The sequence below is a fragment of the Populus trichocarpa genome, chromosome 10 (assembly GCF_000002775.5).
Source record: "Populus trichocarpa isolate Nisqually-1 chromosome 10, P.trichocarpa_v4.1, whole genome shotgun sequence".
NCBI lineage: Eukaryota > Viridiplantae > Streptophyta > Magnoliopsida > Malpighiales > Salicaceae > Populus > Populus trichocarpa.
The window spans coordinates 22,138,183-22,157,433 of NC_037294.2; the positions used below are offsets into that span (position 1 = coordinate 22,138,183).

Genomic DNA, 19,251 nt, shown 5'->3' on the forward strand with positions numbered 1-19,251 from the left:
TCCATGTTCCCCAAAATCCAATTTCTCATACATCGTCAAATACAACCAAATATCGTTCTTGTCGTAAATATTCTCTGATCTCCTTGATCAACAACTCCTCGTCCATTGTAACAACTCTATCAGGAAAAGGCTCATTCTTCGCTTCATAGAATCTCTTCAGGATATTCCTTAGTACGTAGCTCCCTCGTATCATATGATTGAGACACGGTGATCCAAGAATGGTACCGGAATTGCTCTTTCACCCTGTGGTTGTCATGTACTTTCTTGGCCAGTGTGGTTTTTCCCACACCAACCACTGCGATCACTATCCTTTGATAAACTCCACTTACTAAGTAGCTTATCAATTCATCTCCTGGAGACTCAATCCCAACAAGCTCAGCTTCTTCAGTGAAAAGAGAACTCAGTCGAGACTGATGCATTAATCCTCTTCTCGCGTTGCTGCTCCTACTTGATGCTCTTTGATTTGAAAGTGATGTTTTGATATCTTCGATCTCTGAAGCTATCTCACGACGCGAATTGAATGTTTTAATCAAAGAAGCAATTCTACGTAGGATTCGACATCGATGATCAGGATGTCTTGCCACATGAAACATGTAATCATTGATGACATATCTTCAATGTGATGAGTTCTTCTCTTGTTTGGTTCACCAATATACTTTCACGCCCTCCCCGACGCCTTCTTTCTCAGATTTTGAATCTGCATCTTTCAGGAGAGCACGGATGACTTCCAATTCATCTTTGACATCTACCTATTCATCATTCACGCCTTTCAATAGTTTCACTTCTTTCGCTAGCAATGCAAGCAATTTATCAACAACAAGGCTCACTGCCGACTCTTGCCATTTTCTTTACTGTGTGTTCTTACCCCACCATTCCATCTTTTCCTGATCCCATCCTTATTTGCACCACAATTTTGAATTGCATTTTTATAATTTTTCATTGATTTAAAAGTCTAATTAATGCCCTAGGGCTAGCTGGTTAAGTTATGAATGCTACAAAATGGGTTTATGCAAAGGATATATCTAGCAAAACATAGAAACCAAGAGCTCTAATTTTACAAAAAAATCAAGCACGAGGATAGGTTTACGCTGACAAATTCTTAAATAAGTGGCAATTAACAGGTGACAAACCCTAGTTGGTGCCAAATTGCATTGCAAATCTTCTTGATGATACGAGAAAGCTAGAGAAAATGCATATACAGAAATACGTAATGATCCATTAGAACTCAAATTGCATGGAGGATGTGTACCCAAGTGCATTAAGATGAGCTGCCATGGCCTTGTTCATGCCCGGTGGGCCGCACCTCAATATCTGTAATTTGAAGAATATTTGATAGTTGTAGCCCAATTAGAAAATTCTTTTCATCCAAGAGACACAATCTTGCTATAAATAAATATAAAAAAAGGCATGATTCTTTTTTTTTCCCTGATATGTAATAAAAAATAGAGATAATTAAAAAAAAAAATGACCCGGATGTCAGGGGCAGGAGGTGGGCAGTGATTTTGAATCATTTCTTTGGATACATGACCACCACCACCGCTCCATGCTTCAGGAGGCTGCCAAAAATATTGGAAGAGTATAATGACAATCAATGCCAAGAAAATAATAATTATACTGTAATTAAAACGTGTAGAAAAAACACTATAGATATATTATGAATATGGATTTATTGCTATGTAGACGACACTATAGCCATAAAATATTTTTATTGTGGATGACACTATAGTGCTTGTTAAGGGCATTGTTTTTGTTGTATTTAATAAAAATCTACTGCTGGGACATTATCTTTTCTATTTTCTATGCTAAAAATTATTAGGTTTGTCTTGGCAGCCAGACCCAAATTGCTTTCATAAGGTTCCAACAACGTTTGGTCCTGTTGCTCAGTAGAACTTTTTTCCTTTTCTCTTATTTATTTTGTATTCCATGCGGTAAAAAAAAAATTTGGGTCATGCCCCCCCCCGCGCCCGAAGATCTATTAGAGTTAGGTCATACCCCTAGTAGGATCCAAAATAGCTTTGGGTCCAGCCTCAACGGGATCCATCAGTGTTGGGTCCTGCTATTGGGTCTAGCTGCGACCTAATAGTAGGACCCAATACTTTAATATATTTTTTCATACGGTAAAGAAAAAATGAATTGATGAGAGTATTTTTATATTATACAAAAGTTTGGTGATGATAATTGTTTTTCATTTGAGGTTGAGTTAAATTTTCTTGTTAAAGTATGTTTATTTTTCATTTAAAAAATGCTTTTCAAAAAATTTGATTTTTTTTTCTTTACCTCAAATTAATATTTTTTTTGTTCCTCTTGATTTTTTTTTCTTTTCTCTTATGTAAACTTTTTTCATATGGTAAAGAGTATAAAAATTGGGTGACGATAATTTTTTTCATTTAATGTTGTGTTGAATTTCTTTATTATAACATGTTTGTCTTTGCATTTGAAAAATGCTAGCACATTAACAATAGTGGTGAATATAGTATATGCATAATCTATTTCAATAAAAAATAAAGGAAAAAGAAAAAAAAAAGGAGGAAAGTTGTCCTACCTATTGAAGAATTATATTATCTTTAATGGACATAAAAGAAATATTCATTTAGTAATATTATTTTTGTAAAAAAAAATCGAGCAAGGCCCAATAGTATTGGGTCCAAATATTTCTAATTTTATTTGTTTTTCTCATTAGATTTTTTATTTTTATCTTATTTAATTTTTGTTTCATACGATAAAGAGAAAATTTGGGTCTTGCCCCTAGTAAGACCCAAAATAGTTTTGGATTCGGCTACATAGCAGGACCCATCAGCGTCAGATCCAGCCCCCAGCAGGATCCAAAATAGCTTTGGATTCAGCCCTAACTAGACCCATTAGCATTGGGTCCTGCTATTGAGTCTGGTCGCGCAACCAGACCTAATAACAGGATCCAATATCATCATCAAAGCTATTTTTTGGTAATGATATTTTTTGGTATGGATTGGCTGCCAGACCAAAAACATTTAAAAGATTCTTCATATTTTTTATTTTTTTATATTTAAAAAATTATTATTAACACTGAATATAATAATAATAATAATAATAATAATAATAACTAGTCGTGACATGAAAACATATATGTAAACCCACCTGGCTGAGGACGTAATAAACTTTGAAACGATTGGGGAATTTGGTAGCGAAGTCATCCAGGTCTTCCTGCACAAAATCCAAAAAATCAACATGATCCAGGAAGGGGTAATAATGTAAATACAAAAACCAAAGTGAAATGCAAGAGTTACCTTGAGAAGAATATCTTCAAATGTGGTATTGGCATAAATAAGACGCACAATGGTTTTGTCTTTTGGGTTCTCTAATATGGCTCTGGTAAGCTGCATCCAGGAGACAACAGCAATTCTTTCATATCAGTAAAACTCGAACAAGGAATTTGCAGAAGGTTCTTCAATGGTCATCACGCATGTACCTGGAACATTGGGGTGATGCCACTACCTCCGGCGATCATCCCGAACGCCCGAACTTGGCCGGGTTTGTAATTGAACCGGCCCTTAAAAGCATAGAAACACACACACACACACACACACAAAATCAGTTTAATTGTTCAAACAAATTAATAATATTGTTGGCTGCAATATTAATATTTTTTATGGCAAATTGCTTAAGAACTTAATCATTAATTTGTTAACATTCTTCAAGATTTCTTCACGTCGAATGAATAATAAGTAATCGGTGTAGAAAAATGAGAGTATGTACGCACCTGAGGTCCCTTTACTGCTAGATAGTCCCCTTCACGCATCTCCCTGTAATGGTGTGACATCCTTCCTTTCGGATACATCTACTTGGAGAAAACATCAAATCACGATTTAAATCACGCAGTGCTCTGTGTTTATATATATATATATAAAGATTGGGATGGAGGGAAAATTTACTTTTACAACTAGTTCAAAGTAACCAGCTTGAGAATCCAGAGTAATTGGTGTATATGGTCTTGTAACTTCTTGACCTTCACTGTCCTTTCCCCTACCCAACAAAATAAAAAAAACATGTAATATTAATTAGAAGAAATCACAATGAACATCTCATAGTTTATATCATAAATTTTATTATTCCCGTAATAGTTTATATCTTAAATAATCCTATGGTTTAGTCTGTTTTACAATTACCAAGGATGTAAACTGTAAAGTTTAAGAACACGAAGGATGGATATAAAAACAACTAAACTATAGGATTTTCAGCGTAATTTTCCCAAAAAAATGATGATCCATCCATCCGTAAATTGATAATATATGTGGAAAAGGACAGAGTTAAGGGATATTTTGAACCTGCAGACAACATGCGTTCCAACAGGAAGACCCAACACTGATTTGGGTGTAGGAAGAGAAAATCTAAACCTCGCAACATCAGGGCTAATTTGTGTCTTCTTAATTAGCTTGAATTCTTTGAATTTCTGAGGGTCCAAGCAGCCTGAAAGCAAGAAAAAACAACATTACCATCCATGACAAACACAAAACATGGCCTAAAACATGAACCAAGAGGTGCAAGACCACACCTTTGGGTTTTCTGCTGAGAAAATAATAAGAAGAAGCTGCAGCGATGGCGGTGACTGAAAATATAGCAATGAGAACACCAAGAACATCAGCACTGGGCAGTGGCATGAAATCCATTGATTGGATAAAGGCTATTAATTTGATGGCACATTCAGCGTTTTGGTAACAAATATATATATATATATAAGCAAGGGCCACCTTATGCTTTGCTTGCTCTTCTCACCTTTCTCGTACCCTTCCTTGATTTAATCACCTGTTACCATTGCCAAGGAGAAGGAATAAAGGAAAGAGCATAAGGGGTAAAAAAGAATATATTATAAATAGAAATTAAAGCCATGAAAAAAGAAAAAGAAGAGATTCTTTTGGTTTGTGTTTTTTTTTTTTTTTTAATTTGGTAGAGACAAGATTTATTGTTTCCTTGGATTTCATTAAAGAATATATATAAATGTGTTTAATTAAAGAAACAAAGATAAAAATATAAATAAATATATTTTTAGAATAATTCTAAATTTCTGTCATTTTTATTCTGCCACATCACCCTTATCTTCTTTTTTTTTAGACAGTCATTAAATTATCTTAGATTCGATGATGTTTTATCTAGTTTAGGTAGGCATTAACAATATAATAATATGACTTCATTTATACATAAATTTTTTTTAAAAAAATATAATAATATGATTTTTTTTTCCTTACCGAATCAAATCAGATTGCAAATTTAGATTAACGAAGTAGAAGATAATACTATAAAAGAAAAAAAAAAGAAAAAGAATGGAGACTGACGTCCATTCCCTTGTATCCATTTACAAAGCTTAAATCAATTGATTATTAGAGTATTAACTTTGCAAGCCTCGCCCTCCATCCAGTCAAGTAAATATTACTGGCTGGACATTATTATTATTATTTTTTTATTAATTCTATGAGTTCTGAAATTAACAACCATATAAATCTTCAATGATCCTAAAATTTATAAAACTCGAACTAGTAATTTCTATAAAGTAAATCTAGAACCTAACTATTTAAGTTACATTTCTCAATGTTAACATTAGTCATTTTCATATTATCGGTTGCAATGATAAAAAAATTCAAAATTCAGATTAGATTAATCATTACTTTTATTCGATTCAATATTATATCATTGTAAATGGAGTTTGGCTAGATATAATAAACCAAAACAGTTAAAATTAAAATCTAACTTGGATGGTGAGTTTACCAGATGAATTAAACAAATTATACTGAGTTAAATAATAATATTTTTATTAATATAATTTATATTTGATTACTGGCTCATTATACCGAGTTAAATAACAATACTTTTATTAATATAATTTATATCTTGACATGCCATTATTGAATGGAAATTAAGCATCAATATTATACGGATGACTGACTTAACATGTGGCTGAGACAACTGGAAGAGGGTATTGCTTGGTGCTGGCGTATCTGAAGGAGAGAGCTGCACCGGGAGCTAGTGCTCTTCCGTCGTTGACCAGACAGTCATCCACGGCGATGCGCCTGAATATCTCAGGGCTAACAAGGATGGCGGAGCTGAAGTCCTTACAGTTGAGATGGATATCAGCAAAGGGTACTTGTGGATTTGTGTTTGTGATCTGCACTAAATATTGTGATATCCCACCTGGGAGAGTACCGGCAGGGCCTTGTGCGACTGAAATATCATTCTTTGAACATTTGCTCATCTGGTTTGTTGCTGATCCTTTCACTGCACATATACAGACAACTACCATTAAGTCTCAAATTTAAATTGAAGGGAGGGGGGGTAATGCATTAATTCATGGAAGGATGTCTCATATGTATAAAAACTGGAAAAGGGTCTGGTCACTAGCTACTAACCCGTGGATCATCGGGTCAACCTGACCTATTATTTTTATCCAAAACAATATTATTTTAGTTTTTTAAGAAAAATTTTTAGTTTTTATCATATCAAATCTAAAGTTTAGTTATGTTAATCAAATTATAGATTCTCTTATATCATCTGAGTTTAAGAAGAAGAATTTACTTTTTAATTCACGTTGACAAATTTTTTTGCATTGTGTTGGAGCTTTTGATTCTTGATTTATCGGATTCAATATATACATTAACTTTTTAATTTTTAATTTATTTTATTTTAAAAAAATTATTGGAAACATCTGCGCATTCATTTTTTTTAGATTAAAAAACTTGTCTAGCTTACAGTGAATGCCGGCCATCTACTTAGTGCGGTGTCTAGAATACACGAAAAGAAACGCAAAACTTTGAGAGGTAAAAAAAAAAAAAAAAAGGGTTTCATATTTAATTATTTTAACATACTGTTTCTGTTAGAAAAATGCCTGAGAAATTAACATGATAATTCAAGGAATCACATGATTAATTATATTAGGTAATAAGGGAAAGGGTAACGCTTTGAAGGAAGAAAACCTTGAAAGAAGTACTCGTCCCCTCGTGTAACATTACCTTCATGAGAAGAAAGCAAGAGCAGACCAGTCATGAATGAATGAGACCACAAAAAGAACTGAGCTTCTCATCTTGAATGTGCTAACAACGCAGGCAAGAACTGAGCTAAAACTTGATCATGAGATGGATACTCCTGGAGATGTCGCAAGCACGTATACGGTATGTGATTGGGGCCTTGAAAAAAGAAATGTCATCATTCTGGGGTTTCCAATTTTGTTAGCATTATAAGCAATATTACTATAGAAAATCTAGGAATTCATCATCAACTTACCCTGATTCTGATGAAATTCGTCAGATTTGACAAATATGGGTGTCCGAAATCTTCATCATTATGAAATTCGTCAGATAGAGGCGTTTGAATCTATTTTGAAAATAATCAAAGGAAATAGGTTCAAAACCCAACTCAATATTATTCACCATCTTTGGTGTCCAACATCCGTGTTTTAAGAGTGAGTATCAGGCGAGGTCCAGGTTTAGGACCCTAATCAATGTTCTAGGACTTAATAATCTATTACCACCTCCAACAACGAATATGTTCAGGTAAAGTTTTAGCATTAAAACATAAAAAGATACATTTTACCATAAAATTGAAAGCATCTTAGGGTGATTTGTATCTTCCTTTTTTCCCATAAACAGCTCCTCACCTACTTACCTAGAAATCTCAAAAAAACCACTCATGACTCTTTATTTTTTCTTATTTTCCCGGGTATCAATATCAAAGTGGAGAGCAAGAGACTAGAGCTGCTCTTAGACAAGGTATTAATCATAAATTAAAAAATCTGTTATTTGAAAAAGACGTCCAAATACCTGTAAACTGGACTTCTGGTGAAATTTCGTCGGAAGTGATTGGGGACAACTCAGACTCCCCCTCCTCCGATTTCTTCATCATTTACAAGGACCTTGTTGAAGCGAAAGACCGAAGTTTCTGGTTTGAAGCAGCCTACGACTTTATTCAACTTTTATGTTATAGTGAATAATTTCATACTCAAGTATAATAATTCATACTCAAGTATTCCATAAAGTTTCAAGCAGTCATGTAGTATTAATATCATGAATTCTTCAAGTAAAAAGTTCAGAAATTCTTGGATGAAATTTCAACAGGGCTTAAGGCCCAACATGAGCCAGACAGCTAGTTTCCACTTTCCACTGCTATCAACATGGAGCAAATAAATGATATGAACAGAATTTTTTGATATGATAATTTTCTCATAAGGCTGCACATCAAGGGTGTGCTCCAGCTATGATCTTCAGAGGTTTAGATCAGTGATCCAAAAAGTTAGCAATGATCAAGCTAACAAGCTAGCACCAACACTGTCTAACCCACATTACCTTTTGTACTCTAATAATTAACAGCAGAAAGCCAACTAAGTTTTCATGGTAGCACGAGGAAGATTAACCCAAGATCCAATTGCACATGACATATACAAGTGATCCCCAGAATTTGTTATAATGATGCCTCGGATAGGAGTTCAGGCACGGGTGCCAATTCCTCTAATTCAGGATCTGCAGCGGAGATCAAGGAAGTTGACTGAATCTTGCCAGCATGCTCCAGCCGCATCAAAATAACTCCCCTGGAGAGAGATGAGAGAGGGAGAGAATGAATTTGACAGCAAACACTAACAAAATTACCATACAAGATTAGCCAAGTGGCCAAGAACCATTTATAGGATTAACTTAGCTCAGTTTTCACTTATCATATTTCAACCTTTAAATCATAAACATTATCCCTCAAAATTCAACCAAGGCACTTCGGTATTCTGTAGCTGAAAGCAAAATGGGTAGTTTTTACATCCAGAAATTGTTGCAAGCCTGCCTAGCAAGAACCTATAGAGCATATCAATTCTGGACCATCTACAATCAACTCCCTAACCAAAGGTGGTAAGAGACGAGATAATTTATTTTGGTTTCTTTTGGAAGAGAAATTCCTGAAGCAATGCAAATTTGATGTTTACAGGTGCATGGAAGAATACATTCCACTAGATCACATGGATAGACCCAGACATTGTTGCTGTCAACAAATGAGCTTAGAAAATACTTCGGTATAAACAACTATACATACCTTGCAAAGCGGGATTGTATTGAAATATCCCTAACTTTAATTCGATTGACAGTGCCACTTTGGCTTACAAGAACCACTTGCTCATCACTTTCACCATCTTCTATAACAGAGAAAAAGAAGGGAGAAAATTAGCAAAAAGATAAGAAAGAGCAAGCATAATCAATAGTATTATAAAAGCATCTACCCCAAACCACTATATAACAATACCTGTCAATGAAAAACCAACTGCAAAGACAGCTGCCAAGTGATCTTCCTCAAAGAACTTTAAGAAAAAACAGAGCAGAGGAAATGTCAAGCTGTAGAACAACTCTACAAGGCAAGATTAAATGGTGTTAAAAGTTAAAACAATAGTATAACAGTCATCATACCTTATAACCAATTAATCCAACTCTGTTCAAACGTGATTGCTTGAAGCTACTGAGGGGAACCCGCTTTCCATGACCACTCTCAGACACAAACAACAACCACGGACCAGTGCCCTTGTTGCTGTTGTGAAAAAATAATGAGAATCTTTGAAGTTGCAAAGAATTAAACATTCCACATTGTGAACCTCTTGCAAATACATAACATGGTGTTTTATTAGATGCTACACAAAGCAAACTCAGAGCAATTACTTATTCTCAGAATCTTTTGACGCCACCTCCAAGTCTTTCTGCAGGGAAGCTGGTATTATGTCCATGCTTGCTATCTTGTCACCTTCTCTTAGCCTCATGGCCACCCCACCCCTTGTATTTCTACCTAGAGCTCGAATCTGGGTTCAGAAAAATGGAGTCCAATCGGATAATAATATGACTTTGGTTAAAAGGAAAAAACTTCATACTGCAACAGAGCGTGCAACAGCTCATAGCTTGAGGTTCATTGCTACATATTGGTAAAGATCAAACAAGCAAAGCCATAGACTAGTCCTTCACAGAAAGTTAATGCATCTTAATGAGCTGGAAGCAACTTACTTAATTAAGCCATGATCCGAACAACTTATGGTTTGCTTGGCAATAAAAAGCTTCATCACACATAAACCATTTGTACAAGAAAATTTATGAAACATTAATCTGGAAACTTGTTCTTGTGCATGCTCAAATATACACTATTTTGACGCTACAGAGTGGATAGAAATGTCACTACAATGATTAGCAATATCAGTAATGACCATGCTAGAAAATATAATAAAAATATGAATCCGAAACCGGTCTCAATTCATCTCAATATCAGAGGAAAAAAGTCATGCCAGCATAGAATAAATCATTTCACAACACTATTGGTTCTCAGTCATTTTCAAGCCCTTTCTACTCCCACCTGCTTTCTGTAATTCTTCAAACTAATTTCTCCAATGGTGTACTATACTTCTGCAGTTGCCTTTGGCAACAAATGGAAGGAAAGAGAGAGGATGAAATATAATGAAGGAGAAACATGTTCTTTCTTTGCCAGTATCAAGAGCTACAAGGGTGTAGTTCAAATGGCTTGAACATCATTAATTATAAGAGGTAGAAAAGCATAAGATAACTTACATTCTCACAGGAAGTGAGGATGACCATTCCATTTTGTGAAGCCATGGCCACAAGATCACCATTTGTGCAACAGCGGACCCATTTTAGTTCATCGCCAGGAACCTGGCAGGTTAACATTTGAAATTTAAGAACATACTTTCATCAGGGAATTGGATGAAACTTGAATGCTAGAGCAGAATAGAAGAGGACAAACCAACTGTATTGCTATGATTCCAGTTGAACGTATGGCTGAGAAAGAGTTCAAAGATACTTTCTTGATGTAGCCATTGACAGTAAGCATCAGTAGAAATTGATCTTCCACAAACTCGCTCACAGGAATAATGGAAGTTATTCTTTCACCATCAGATAAAGATAAGAACTGTCTCCAACAGGAAAGGGATACAAACTTGAGACGCTAGAGAAATTCATTAATAAGCAAAGGAGAAAAAACAGTTATTACCTGGATCAGTGGTGTGCCAGCAGCAGCCCTGGTGCATTCAGGGATTTTATAAGCAGGAGCAGAGTATACTATTCCCTGATCACTGCAGATGCAACATGTCAAGTGTGCGACAACCAATTATTATGACAGAACTTCTTTTTTCTAATCCATTCAAGACACGGATCTATAGATTGTTGGAGCCTAATAAATAATAAAAGTACAAAGCAGAGCAGTACCTGAAATATAGCACACGGTCATGTGCATGACAGACAATGAAGTCAGACATTGCATCACTATCTCTCAACTTCCCAACAGATTTACCGATTGTTCCACGATTTTGAAGATTAAACGTGTTAGGCTTCATCCGCTTAACATAGCCCTTTTCACTAATTGCCTGAAAATTATATGAGAAGAAATTCTAATCCAGCAAAAGAAAAAAAAATGCATAGATGGAAGGATATAAGCATAACAACCAGATATTAGTCACAAAGCCATCAGAAATTAACAAAGCCAATTACCAGGAGCATTTCTTCATTTGGAATAACATCTATATCTTCAAGCTGACCACTATCAGAGTCCTCCAACATTGAACGCCTTGGATTGGAGAACTTATTTTTAAGCTCGACTGCTTCTTGTTCAATCAACTGGGAATAAAAAATAGGATGAGGGAATTGGAGGATGAATCAGAGCCAAACATATTGAATGGGGTCAAAATCAATGTTTTCACCATTGTTCTAACCCACAAAAAATGACTCAAAAACTACAACTAGCAAGAAAGCAAAAACAAATAACCTTGTATAAACAAAAACAATGCATCTAAAACATTTCAGCTCACTTGCAAGAATCTCTAAAAGAAAAGGAAACAAACATCATTTACTGGAGTTTTTGTTACCTGCAATATATTTCCCCTGCTTGACAATAGTTCCTCTAGCTTAGTTATTTGTTCCATCAATGATTTACTTTCTTCAACAAACTTTTTCCCCTGCACAATCAGAATTATATCTGCTTCACATGATACTGTTTGCAGAATTGTACCAGTATGGAATCTCATAGATAAACAGAATATAACCGAAGGCACAATAGTCACCTCAAGAAGGGTAAGCCTTCTTAGGCTTATGTCCAAAATAGCTTCAGCTTGTTTCTCAGACAGACTGAATTCTGCAATCCAGAATATAAAAAACAATAAGCAAAATGGACTAAAGTTTCTTCAAGCCAATAAAAGGCATGGATACCGGCAATTATCAAAAAGTCTAGAAAGCTTGTGCCCTAAGGTTAATAGAGACTCAGTACAGGTTAGAAACTTGGAAAGAAAAATATGCAAAGAATTTAAAAACTGGAGTTACTTAATTATGCTACCAAGATTCCTTGTACCATTATGCATGAAGTCATGTGTATCCCTAAATATATTCAGTATTCAAAACTGCTGTTTGTTTTAGGCTTTTAGCTTATTTTCATGGTTAGAAAATAAGCAAATTCCATGTAACTGAACATCTTCATTCTCGTTTTTTTTTTTTTTTTGACAGAATAAGGGTTCCAAAAGCCTTTATCCCATTCATCTTTTTTTTTTTTCTGGATTGCCAAAAAAAGCCCAAGAAAAGTCCACATTATAGACAGACTAACACTCTCCACAAATGCAAGCATGTACCAGTGCTGTGAGGGGTCAATTTTAGATTAGTAGGAATGACAAGCATGATCTAAATCACACATTGAATTCAAGATACAGTGAAAAGTAGCAAACATTTACAAGCACCAGAAATAATGAACTTGTTTGTATATGCGTGAACAAAGGACCAAACAACACCACAAAAATCAGAATTAATTGCATCAGCAAGATACATATAAAAAGCAAAGGAAACTTACCATTCCTTAGATCAGCGGATGCAATTGCATTGCTTGAAGCTTTTCTAATTATATCAACCACTCTATCCAAATTATCAAGCCCCGCCATGACGCCCTTAGAGCCCAGACAACAGCCATCAGTCAATAAAAAGAAGGAAATTTCACAAAATGAGCGGGCATCTCATGCAAGTGGTCACCCTACTCACTTTCTTTAATGCTGCTATCATATGAAAAAAGAGCCACAACTTATAAGGATTGGAAAAGTTTGGACCAAGCACACATGCATGCCTGGTTATACATGTGTGCACAAATGGAGGACAAATCAGGACATAGAGAGAGGAATAGGGTTGGAATAGCATGTTACAGCCAAAAGGCCTTTTATTTTGTCCAGTAAACTAAGAATTACCTTAACATACCTCGACAATATGTCTTCTTTTCTGTGCTTCAGAAAGCTTGAACATGGCACGCCGTTCTACGACAGAGCATCTGAAGTCTAAGAATGCCTGGTAAATGAAAAAAAGATGGAAAACTCTTCAGTTTCCAGACATTCTATGATGTCAACAATATTTTAGATTACAAAAAGAAATTTCAGAAAACAAAAAAATAGCTTTAGAAAAAATTAAAATAATGTGTTCTAATTTAAGAACAAATTGCTAAGGAATTTCGAATAAAACAATGTTTAAGTAGTCACCTGAAGCAACTCTTTCAGACCCATCTGTTTAGGTTGTCCATCAAGAATACTGTGACACAGCAAGTGATGCAAAATGCATTGATACACGGCATTAGGCAAGAAAGTTTATCAAATAAAAAGTTTAAGGAGAATAGTAAATTAGGCTAGAATATATGTGATATTACAGAAGTACAAAATCTTCAACAAGAGATGATGTAAGAATATATTACTGCTAAAACCATTCAAGAATTGCATCACAATACACCGAACAATATAGACATCTCTTGAAAATGTAATCCAACAGGTGTTTTGATAAATTTCAGAATTGTTTCAATATGCCATTTAAATTTCAGAAAATAATGTCCCCACAGTGAATCAGGGATAATTTCTTTTCTCCTTTTATATTTTTTTCGCATGGCAAAAATAATGGGAGTTTGAGTTTTGCACACAAGAGTGCAATTATAGTAACGGGTTTGTTATATTCACAGATATCACCAGCAGAATCTTCCACAACTCCATGCAAAAGGGTTATAAAGGTTAATACCCATGTCATGGTCATATGGATCATTTACATATACATGCATATAGCAAAATGAGAAAAGGAATGGGCTTGCGTGCAACAACTAACAAGAGGGGAAGTAACAGTAGAAAAAAAATGTGTTCACAACTTTCCTTTTGGTTTGTCTCCAAATACAGTTGCCAGGTCATCATCTTCAGAATCCTTCTAATACAGCATGAGATCATATGCCTACCATGCTGTTTTAAAAATTATGTTAATATTTCAGCCATAAGAGTGTAAGAATTCCAACCTGTTTGTTGATTATGTTACTCTAAAAGGTCCTATTTAATGGCATTTTTGTGTTTTTCTTTGCCTAATTATGTTTTTAATTTGTGATCTTTCAATATAGCCTTATTCTCCAGTTGGTTTAGAACTTCCATGGGCCCTAAATTAGAAAGTTTTCTGAAGTTATAGTTGCTTCTCATCATTTCATATCATGTCTGCCACTATACCATCACCATCCAAATGACAAGTTTTTTCATCAACTACAGAATAATGAACCATAAAATAGATTAACACGAGTAAAACTTCCGAAAGGGAGGGAAAAGAAAGCATGTAGTGCATAAAGGTTAAACATTTAAAACTGAAATAATTCACAAACCACAAAGTGAAAAGCAAAATCAGATCTGCTAAATCAAAGTTAACTGCAGCAAAAAAACTGAATCTTGACTTTCTATTTAGATTCTGGATTCTAATATACTACTTACCCAACCATGTTGCAGCTAAAACTAGACTGAAGAGGAGTAAGACGATAGAGATTATTTAACACAATTGACGGATCTGCCCCCCGTTTCAGCTGTGTAGAGAAACAAAATAAATTAGTCAAAACATGAGCAACAGATGAATGTGGTCTATGAGTTTACTACCTTACTACTTTACTGCAAAAACTGAGTATCTCATACCTCAATGACTATACGCATGCCAGAACGATCACTTTCATCACGGATATCACTAATGCCATCCAAATTCTGCAGAAAGAAAGGAAATAAAAAATTTGGTTACAACAACAAAACTTACACTTGTGACATGAATGATAAATTGGATCACTTTTGGCCAGTGAAAATCAACTTCCATCCTCCATGATCATATGTTATGAGATCATATTGGTTTTTAGAAGTCATTAAGAGTTATACAGACTTATAATTGAAGCTGCAGTTGTTAATCATTGATTGTTGAATAGAAAGCAAGGAAATAAAGATGTCCACTATAAACCAAGCTGGACAAACACTTGTTATGCATTAAAAAGAGAAGGATAAATTATTATTATATACAGATATCAACTTGGTAAACCTCTTATATTACATTCTTTTCCAACAATACCTTATCCTCCACAAGTTCAGCAATTTTTTCCACCAGCGATGCTTTGTTGGTTTGATAAGGAATCTGTTTCAGTGGGAAAACATTAGACAAGTCTTGAAAATTTGAAAACAAGTATGTTCAACCGGTACCAGCAACAAACCAAAATATATAACCTCTTTTATGATAACAGCGTTTCTCTTTGTTTTCGAGTCAAGCAATTCAACATCTGTTTTTCCTCTGACTACGATACGTCCTTGCCCAGATCGATATGCGTCTAAGATCCTTAATCAAATATACAGATATCAAAATTCATAAATAAGCATACATCACCTTGCTTAATTGGAGGAAGTAAACGTGAAATAAAAATTTAACATACCCTTGATTTCCCATGATAATTCCTCCAGTTGGAAAGTCAGGTCCAGGCATGTATTCTAACAACTCTTGCAACTGTGGTGAAAAATGCAACACATAAGAAAACCTTCTCTGTCTCTGATGAGGATATAAGATATATATGTACACACACAAATGCAAAGGAACCATAAAACTCTAGGATGATAAGCTTCATCATTACATGTGTGTCCAAAGGAGGTAAGAGAAGCAAAAATAAATAAATTCAGCAAGGCATAAATTTCCTTTGGCACTCTAATCATATGTCATATATCATATATACTTATAAATAGTGCAGTAAGTTAAAAAAAATATGAGGATAAAAAAGGGCTTGTATTCAGTTGTATTCCCCATATACCTTATATTCAAATTGTTTTAATTGGTCCATGTGTAAAAATAATTAAATCATTACTAAAGCCCAATTAGGAAAGGTAATCAAGTAAAAAAAATTAAATCCTTACTTATTCAATAAAGTCCAGTTAGGAAAAGTAATTAATATCCTATCAAAAAAAGGAAAAGAAATTAAAGAGTGTATATATGAATTTTGACGTTAAAGTTAAATATTTAAAGTTACAAAAATTGGGTGGTAGAGCATATAGTAATGGAAAGAACAATGAAATTAATTTTGGTATACTTTAAGATTGTTTATTTTTTAAAGTTAACAAAATTGTGTGGTAGAGCCTATAGTAATGAAAAGAGCAATGAAACTAATTTTGGTATACTTTGAGATTGTTTATTATTTCTAAAAATATTGAATAATGTTGCTAACAAAACTATATAGCTATGTATCATCATTTTAAGCAAAAATATTCTCTGATTTTGTAAAGTTCAAAAACATTTCTAATAAAAACATTATTAGTAATTAAATATTAAATTTATGATGTTGTAAAAATTTAGTTATTTTTTCCTTTAGCACATAAGCAAATAAATATATTTTGAGAAAATAAAGTGAATTATGTGCAAAGCACATACCATAAAAGCTAGTTCTTCAAAATATCCCGACGCTTTTTTGAAAAAAAAATCTGGACTTTAAAACCTCAACTTGTTTACAATTTGGATGGCAAACAGATATTTGTATGTCATGCTTAGGGCAAGATGATAGAGAAACAGGACTCCTTGACATTACCTTTGATACATACCATCTGAAGTCTTGTTACTTTGATTAGTGCAAGTTAGCTTTAATGCATCCTAAACAAGCGCTTTTGAAGGGCTGGTCAACTAAGGGAATTGGGTTGACTCAATTCTTGAATGAAATGATAAAACCATGAATGAGAATCATTTTTATTTTGAAAATCAGAGGATTATACAACTAGGAAACACTAAAAAAATCCTTTTTGGCAAAAGACTATTCTTTAACAAGTATGAAGTAGGAAGGCTGCCTTCATTGTCCATCAAATCCTACCAAAATATTTTAGACATGAATTGCACACAGAACCAGTAAACAACATAAAAAATGACAAAGACAAAGATATCATTGGATTTCACAAGAAAATAATTTCCAAGTGTTCCTAAGAAGTCTCAACTAGCAAACCAAAAGGCTGAGGTTTAGAGCACTTACAGTGGCTTCTGGGTTGTGAATTAGGGCACATAACACATCCACCAGCTCTCCAAGATTATGAGGAGGAATTTTGGTTGCCATGCCAACCTGAAGAGTATGAAAGGATGTTACTTTGAGTTACTTAACTGCAAAAACATATACTAAGAGGATGAGAAAGAAGATGGAAAACAAGAGCAAGTACAGAAGTCACTTTTTAGGGAAAATAAAAAGAAATGCATTAAAATTACCGCAATCCCAGAAGAACCATTCAACAATAAAGTTGGAAGCCGAGTAGGAAAAAGTGAAGGTTCCTTTTGGGAATTGTCAAAGTTAGGGACAAAATCAACCTGCAAGAAATGCAATATAATGACTCAACACGATGTTGGGGACAAATTAAAACATGGAAACCATGTAAAAACATACAATAGAGAATAGCACTTACTGTATCTTGTTCGAGATCAGCCAAAAAAACTGCCTCTGTAAGTCCCTGCAAGAATTGTACACAAAATCAACTGCCTATACTTCAAGGCCATTGTTTCTTTAAGCATATAAACAAGAATATAAGAAATAATGAACAATAAGATTGTACCACCAGTGAGTGCAAGCAACTAGAACAAGCACATGAGAATAATGTACCAAAAATGTATGTTTTGACCTCAGGATAAGACAATTGAACTGATGTAGTACATAATAAAATAAGAAGATGAGGCAGTGTATTAAAAGTTAAGATGTAACAAAAGTGTTGAGGACATCGAGTGAAATACAAGACATTGCGTGCATGAATACACTTAAACATCAGACACAAATGAAACCAAACCATGTCAAACTTCCTAACACAAATAAATATACATTGAGGTACATTTGCTAAAATGAAAATTAAGTCTTAAAACATACATCCAGCCTGCATTCTGTATAACGCATGGCGGCAGGAGGATCCGCATCAACCGAACCAAAATTCCCATGCCCTTGAATAAGAGGGCATCTCAGTGAGAAATCCTGAATAATAAAACCAATTGTAACTAAATAATTTCAAGTGATTAGGAGATAAACGGGCAGTTTCAGCAATCAAAACGCAAAGCAAATAGCAAAAAAATAATCCCATTTTACCTGCGCCATTCGAACTAGAGCATCATAGACAGCAGTATCTCCATGGGGATGAAACTTGCCCAAAACCTAGAAAAAAAAATGAAACCCAAAACAAAATAATCAGATAATAATTATCATTGGTTACAACAATTATTGAGAGCTTTATTCAACAACTAACCTCACCAACAACTCTAGCACATTTTTTAAACGGCTTTTTCGAAGAAAGCCCCAATTCATGCATTGCAAATCTATAAATTCAAAGGAAAAAACACAAAATTATAAAATTAAAAACCAACACCCGAAAATAACAAAACAAAGGAGAAGACAAAAGGGGGTCTCACAGAATCCTCCGGTGAACTGGTTTTAGCCCATCTCTAACATCGGGCAAGGCTCTACCAAGCAAAACAGACATAGCATAAGCCATATAGGCCTCAGTAGCCTCTTTATGAAGCTCCGTTTGAACAACCCGCCCATTTCCACCGCCTGGACTACCCCCATTCGGATCCTTCACTAACAGGCTCCCATTCTCACTATCATCAGTGGCGGGTTCCTCACGGCGGCGAGATTGAACAACGGGACGGATGCGGGGGGAGGAGGAGGAGAAGCGGAGGTCGGAGACGGAGCGGTGGTGGAGGAAAGAGAAATAACGGCGGGAAGGAGGAGGGAGACGGTGGAGAAGAGAGGAGAGACGGAGAGTGGAGGGGAGAGACATGGGGTCGCAAGAATTAGGGTTTAATCTTGTAAGAGAAGAGGGGTTCATGCCATGGAAGAAGAGGAAAGATTGGGAAAAGAAATGAAGGGTTTGGGTTTCTTTGGGGCTTTTTTTAGGGTTTAAGGATGTTTATGTCTCTCCGAATGCGTTGGGGATTGTGCAAAGTTGTCTTTTTGTTGGGTTCTTGCGCGCCAAGTTGTTTTTGG

General features: G+C 34.8%; 3 protein-coding genes across 4 annotated transcripts; all 3 read right to left on the reverse strand.

The window, feature by feature from the left end:
* Positions 1–1,021: 1,021 nt before the first annotated feature.
* On the reverse strand, positions 1,022–4,727 carry LOC7469501 (NADH--cytochrome b5 reductase 1). Its single transcript, XM_002315368.4, has 9 exons — positions 4,529–4,727; positions 4,302–4,443; positions 3,909–3,999; positions 3,737–3,814; positions 3,446–3,526; positions 3,264–3,353; positions 3,115–3,180; positions 1,470–1,556; positions 1,022–1,311 (listed from the first exon to the last, which is right to left on the reverse strand). The coding sequence occupies exons 1-9, from the start codon at positions 4,641–4,643 to the stop codon at positions 1,219–1,221; spliced, it is 843 nt and encodes a 280-aa protein (XP_002315404.3). The 5' UTR covers positions 4,644–4,727; the 3' UTR covers positions 1,022–1,218.
* Positions 4,728–5,914: 1,187 nt separating this feature from the next.
* Positions 5,915–7,860, reverse strand: LOC7469500 (TPD1 protein homolog 1-like). The gene is made up of 2 exons (XM_052456507.1): positions 7,782–7,860; positions 5,915–6,243 (listed from the first exon to the last, which is right to left on the reverse strand). The coding sequence occupies exons 1-2, from the start codon at positions 7,858–7,860 to the stop codon at positions 5,915–5,917; spliced, it is 408 nt and encodes a 135-aa protein (XP_052312467.1).
* Positions 7,861–7,986: 126 nt separating this feature from the next.
* LOC7491584 (DNA gyrase subunit A, chloroplastic/mitochondrial) lies at positions 7,987–19,202 on the reverse strand. Of its 2 annotated transcripts, none has more exons than XM_024611005.2 (27): positions 18,675–19,202; positions 18,512–18,581; positions 18,355–18,420; positions 18,142–18,243; positions 17,690–17,734; positions 17,496–17,594; positions 17,269–17,355; positions 15,700–15,770; positions 15,497–15,605; positions 15,345–15,407; positions 14,927–14,992; positions 14,732–14,820; positions 13,487–13,535; positions 13,212–13,298; positions 12,817–12,910; positions 12,044–12,114; positions 11,849–11,938; positions 11,475–11,600; positions 11,193–11,350; positions 10,978–11,059; positions 10,732–10,896; positions 10,539–10,640; positions 9,648–9,784; positions 9,402–9,519; positions 9,241–9,295; positions 9,034–9,130; positions 7,987–8,545 (listed from the first exon to the last, which is right to left on the reverse strand). In XM_024611005.2, exons 1-27 carry the CDS (start codon positions 19,091–19,093, stop codon positions 8,419–8,421), a joined length of 2,844 nt encoding a protein of 947 aa, XP_024466773.1. In that variant the 5' UTR covers positions 19,094–19,202; the 3' UTR covers positions 7,987–8,418. The 2 variants fall into 2 exon arrangements, with proteins under 2 accessions (XP_024466773.1, XP_002315402.2); XM_002315366.4 differs by having other exon boundaries at positions 9,034–9,133.
* Between the last annotated feature and the right edge of the window lie 49 nt (positions 19,203–19,251).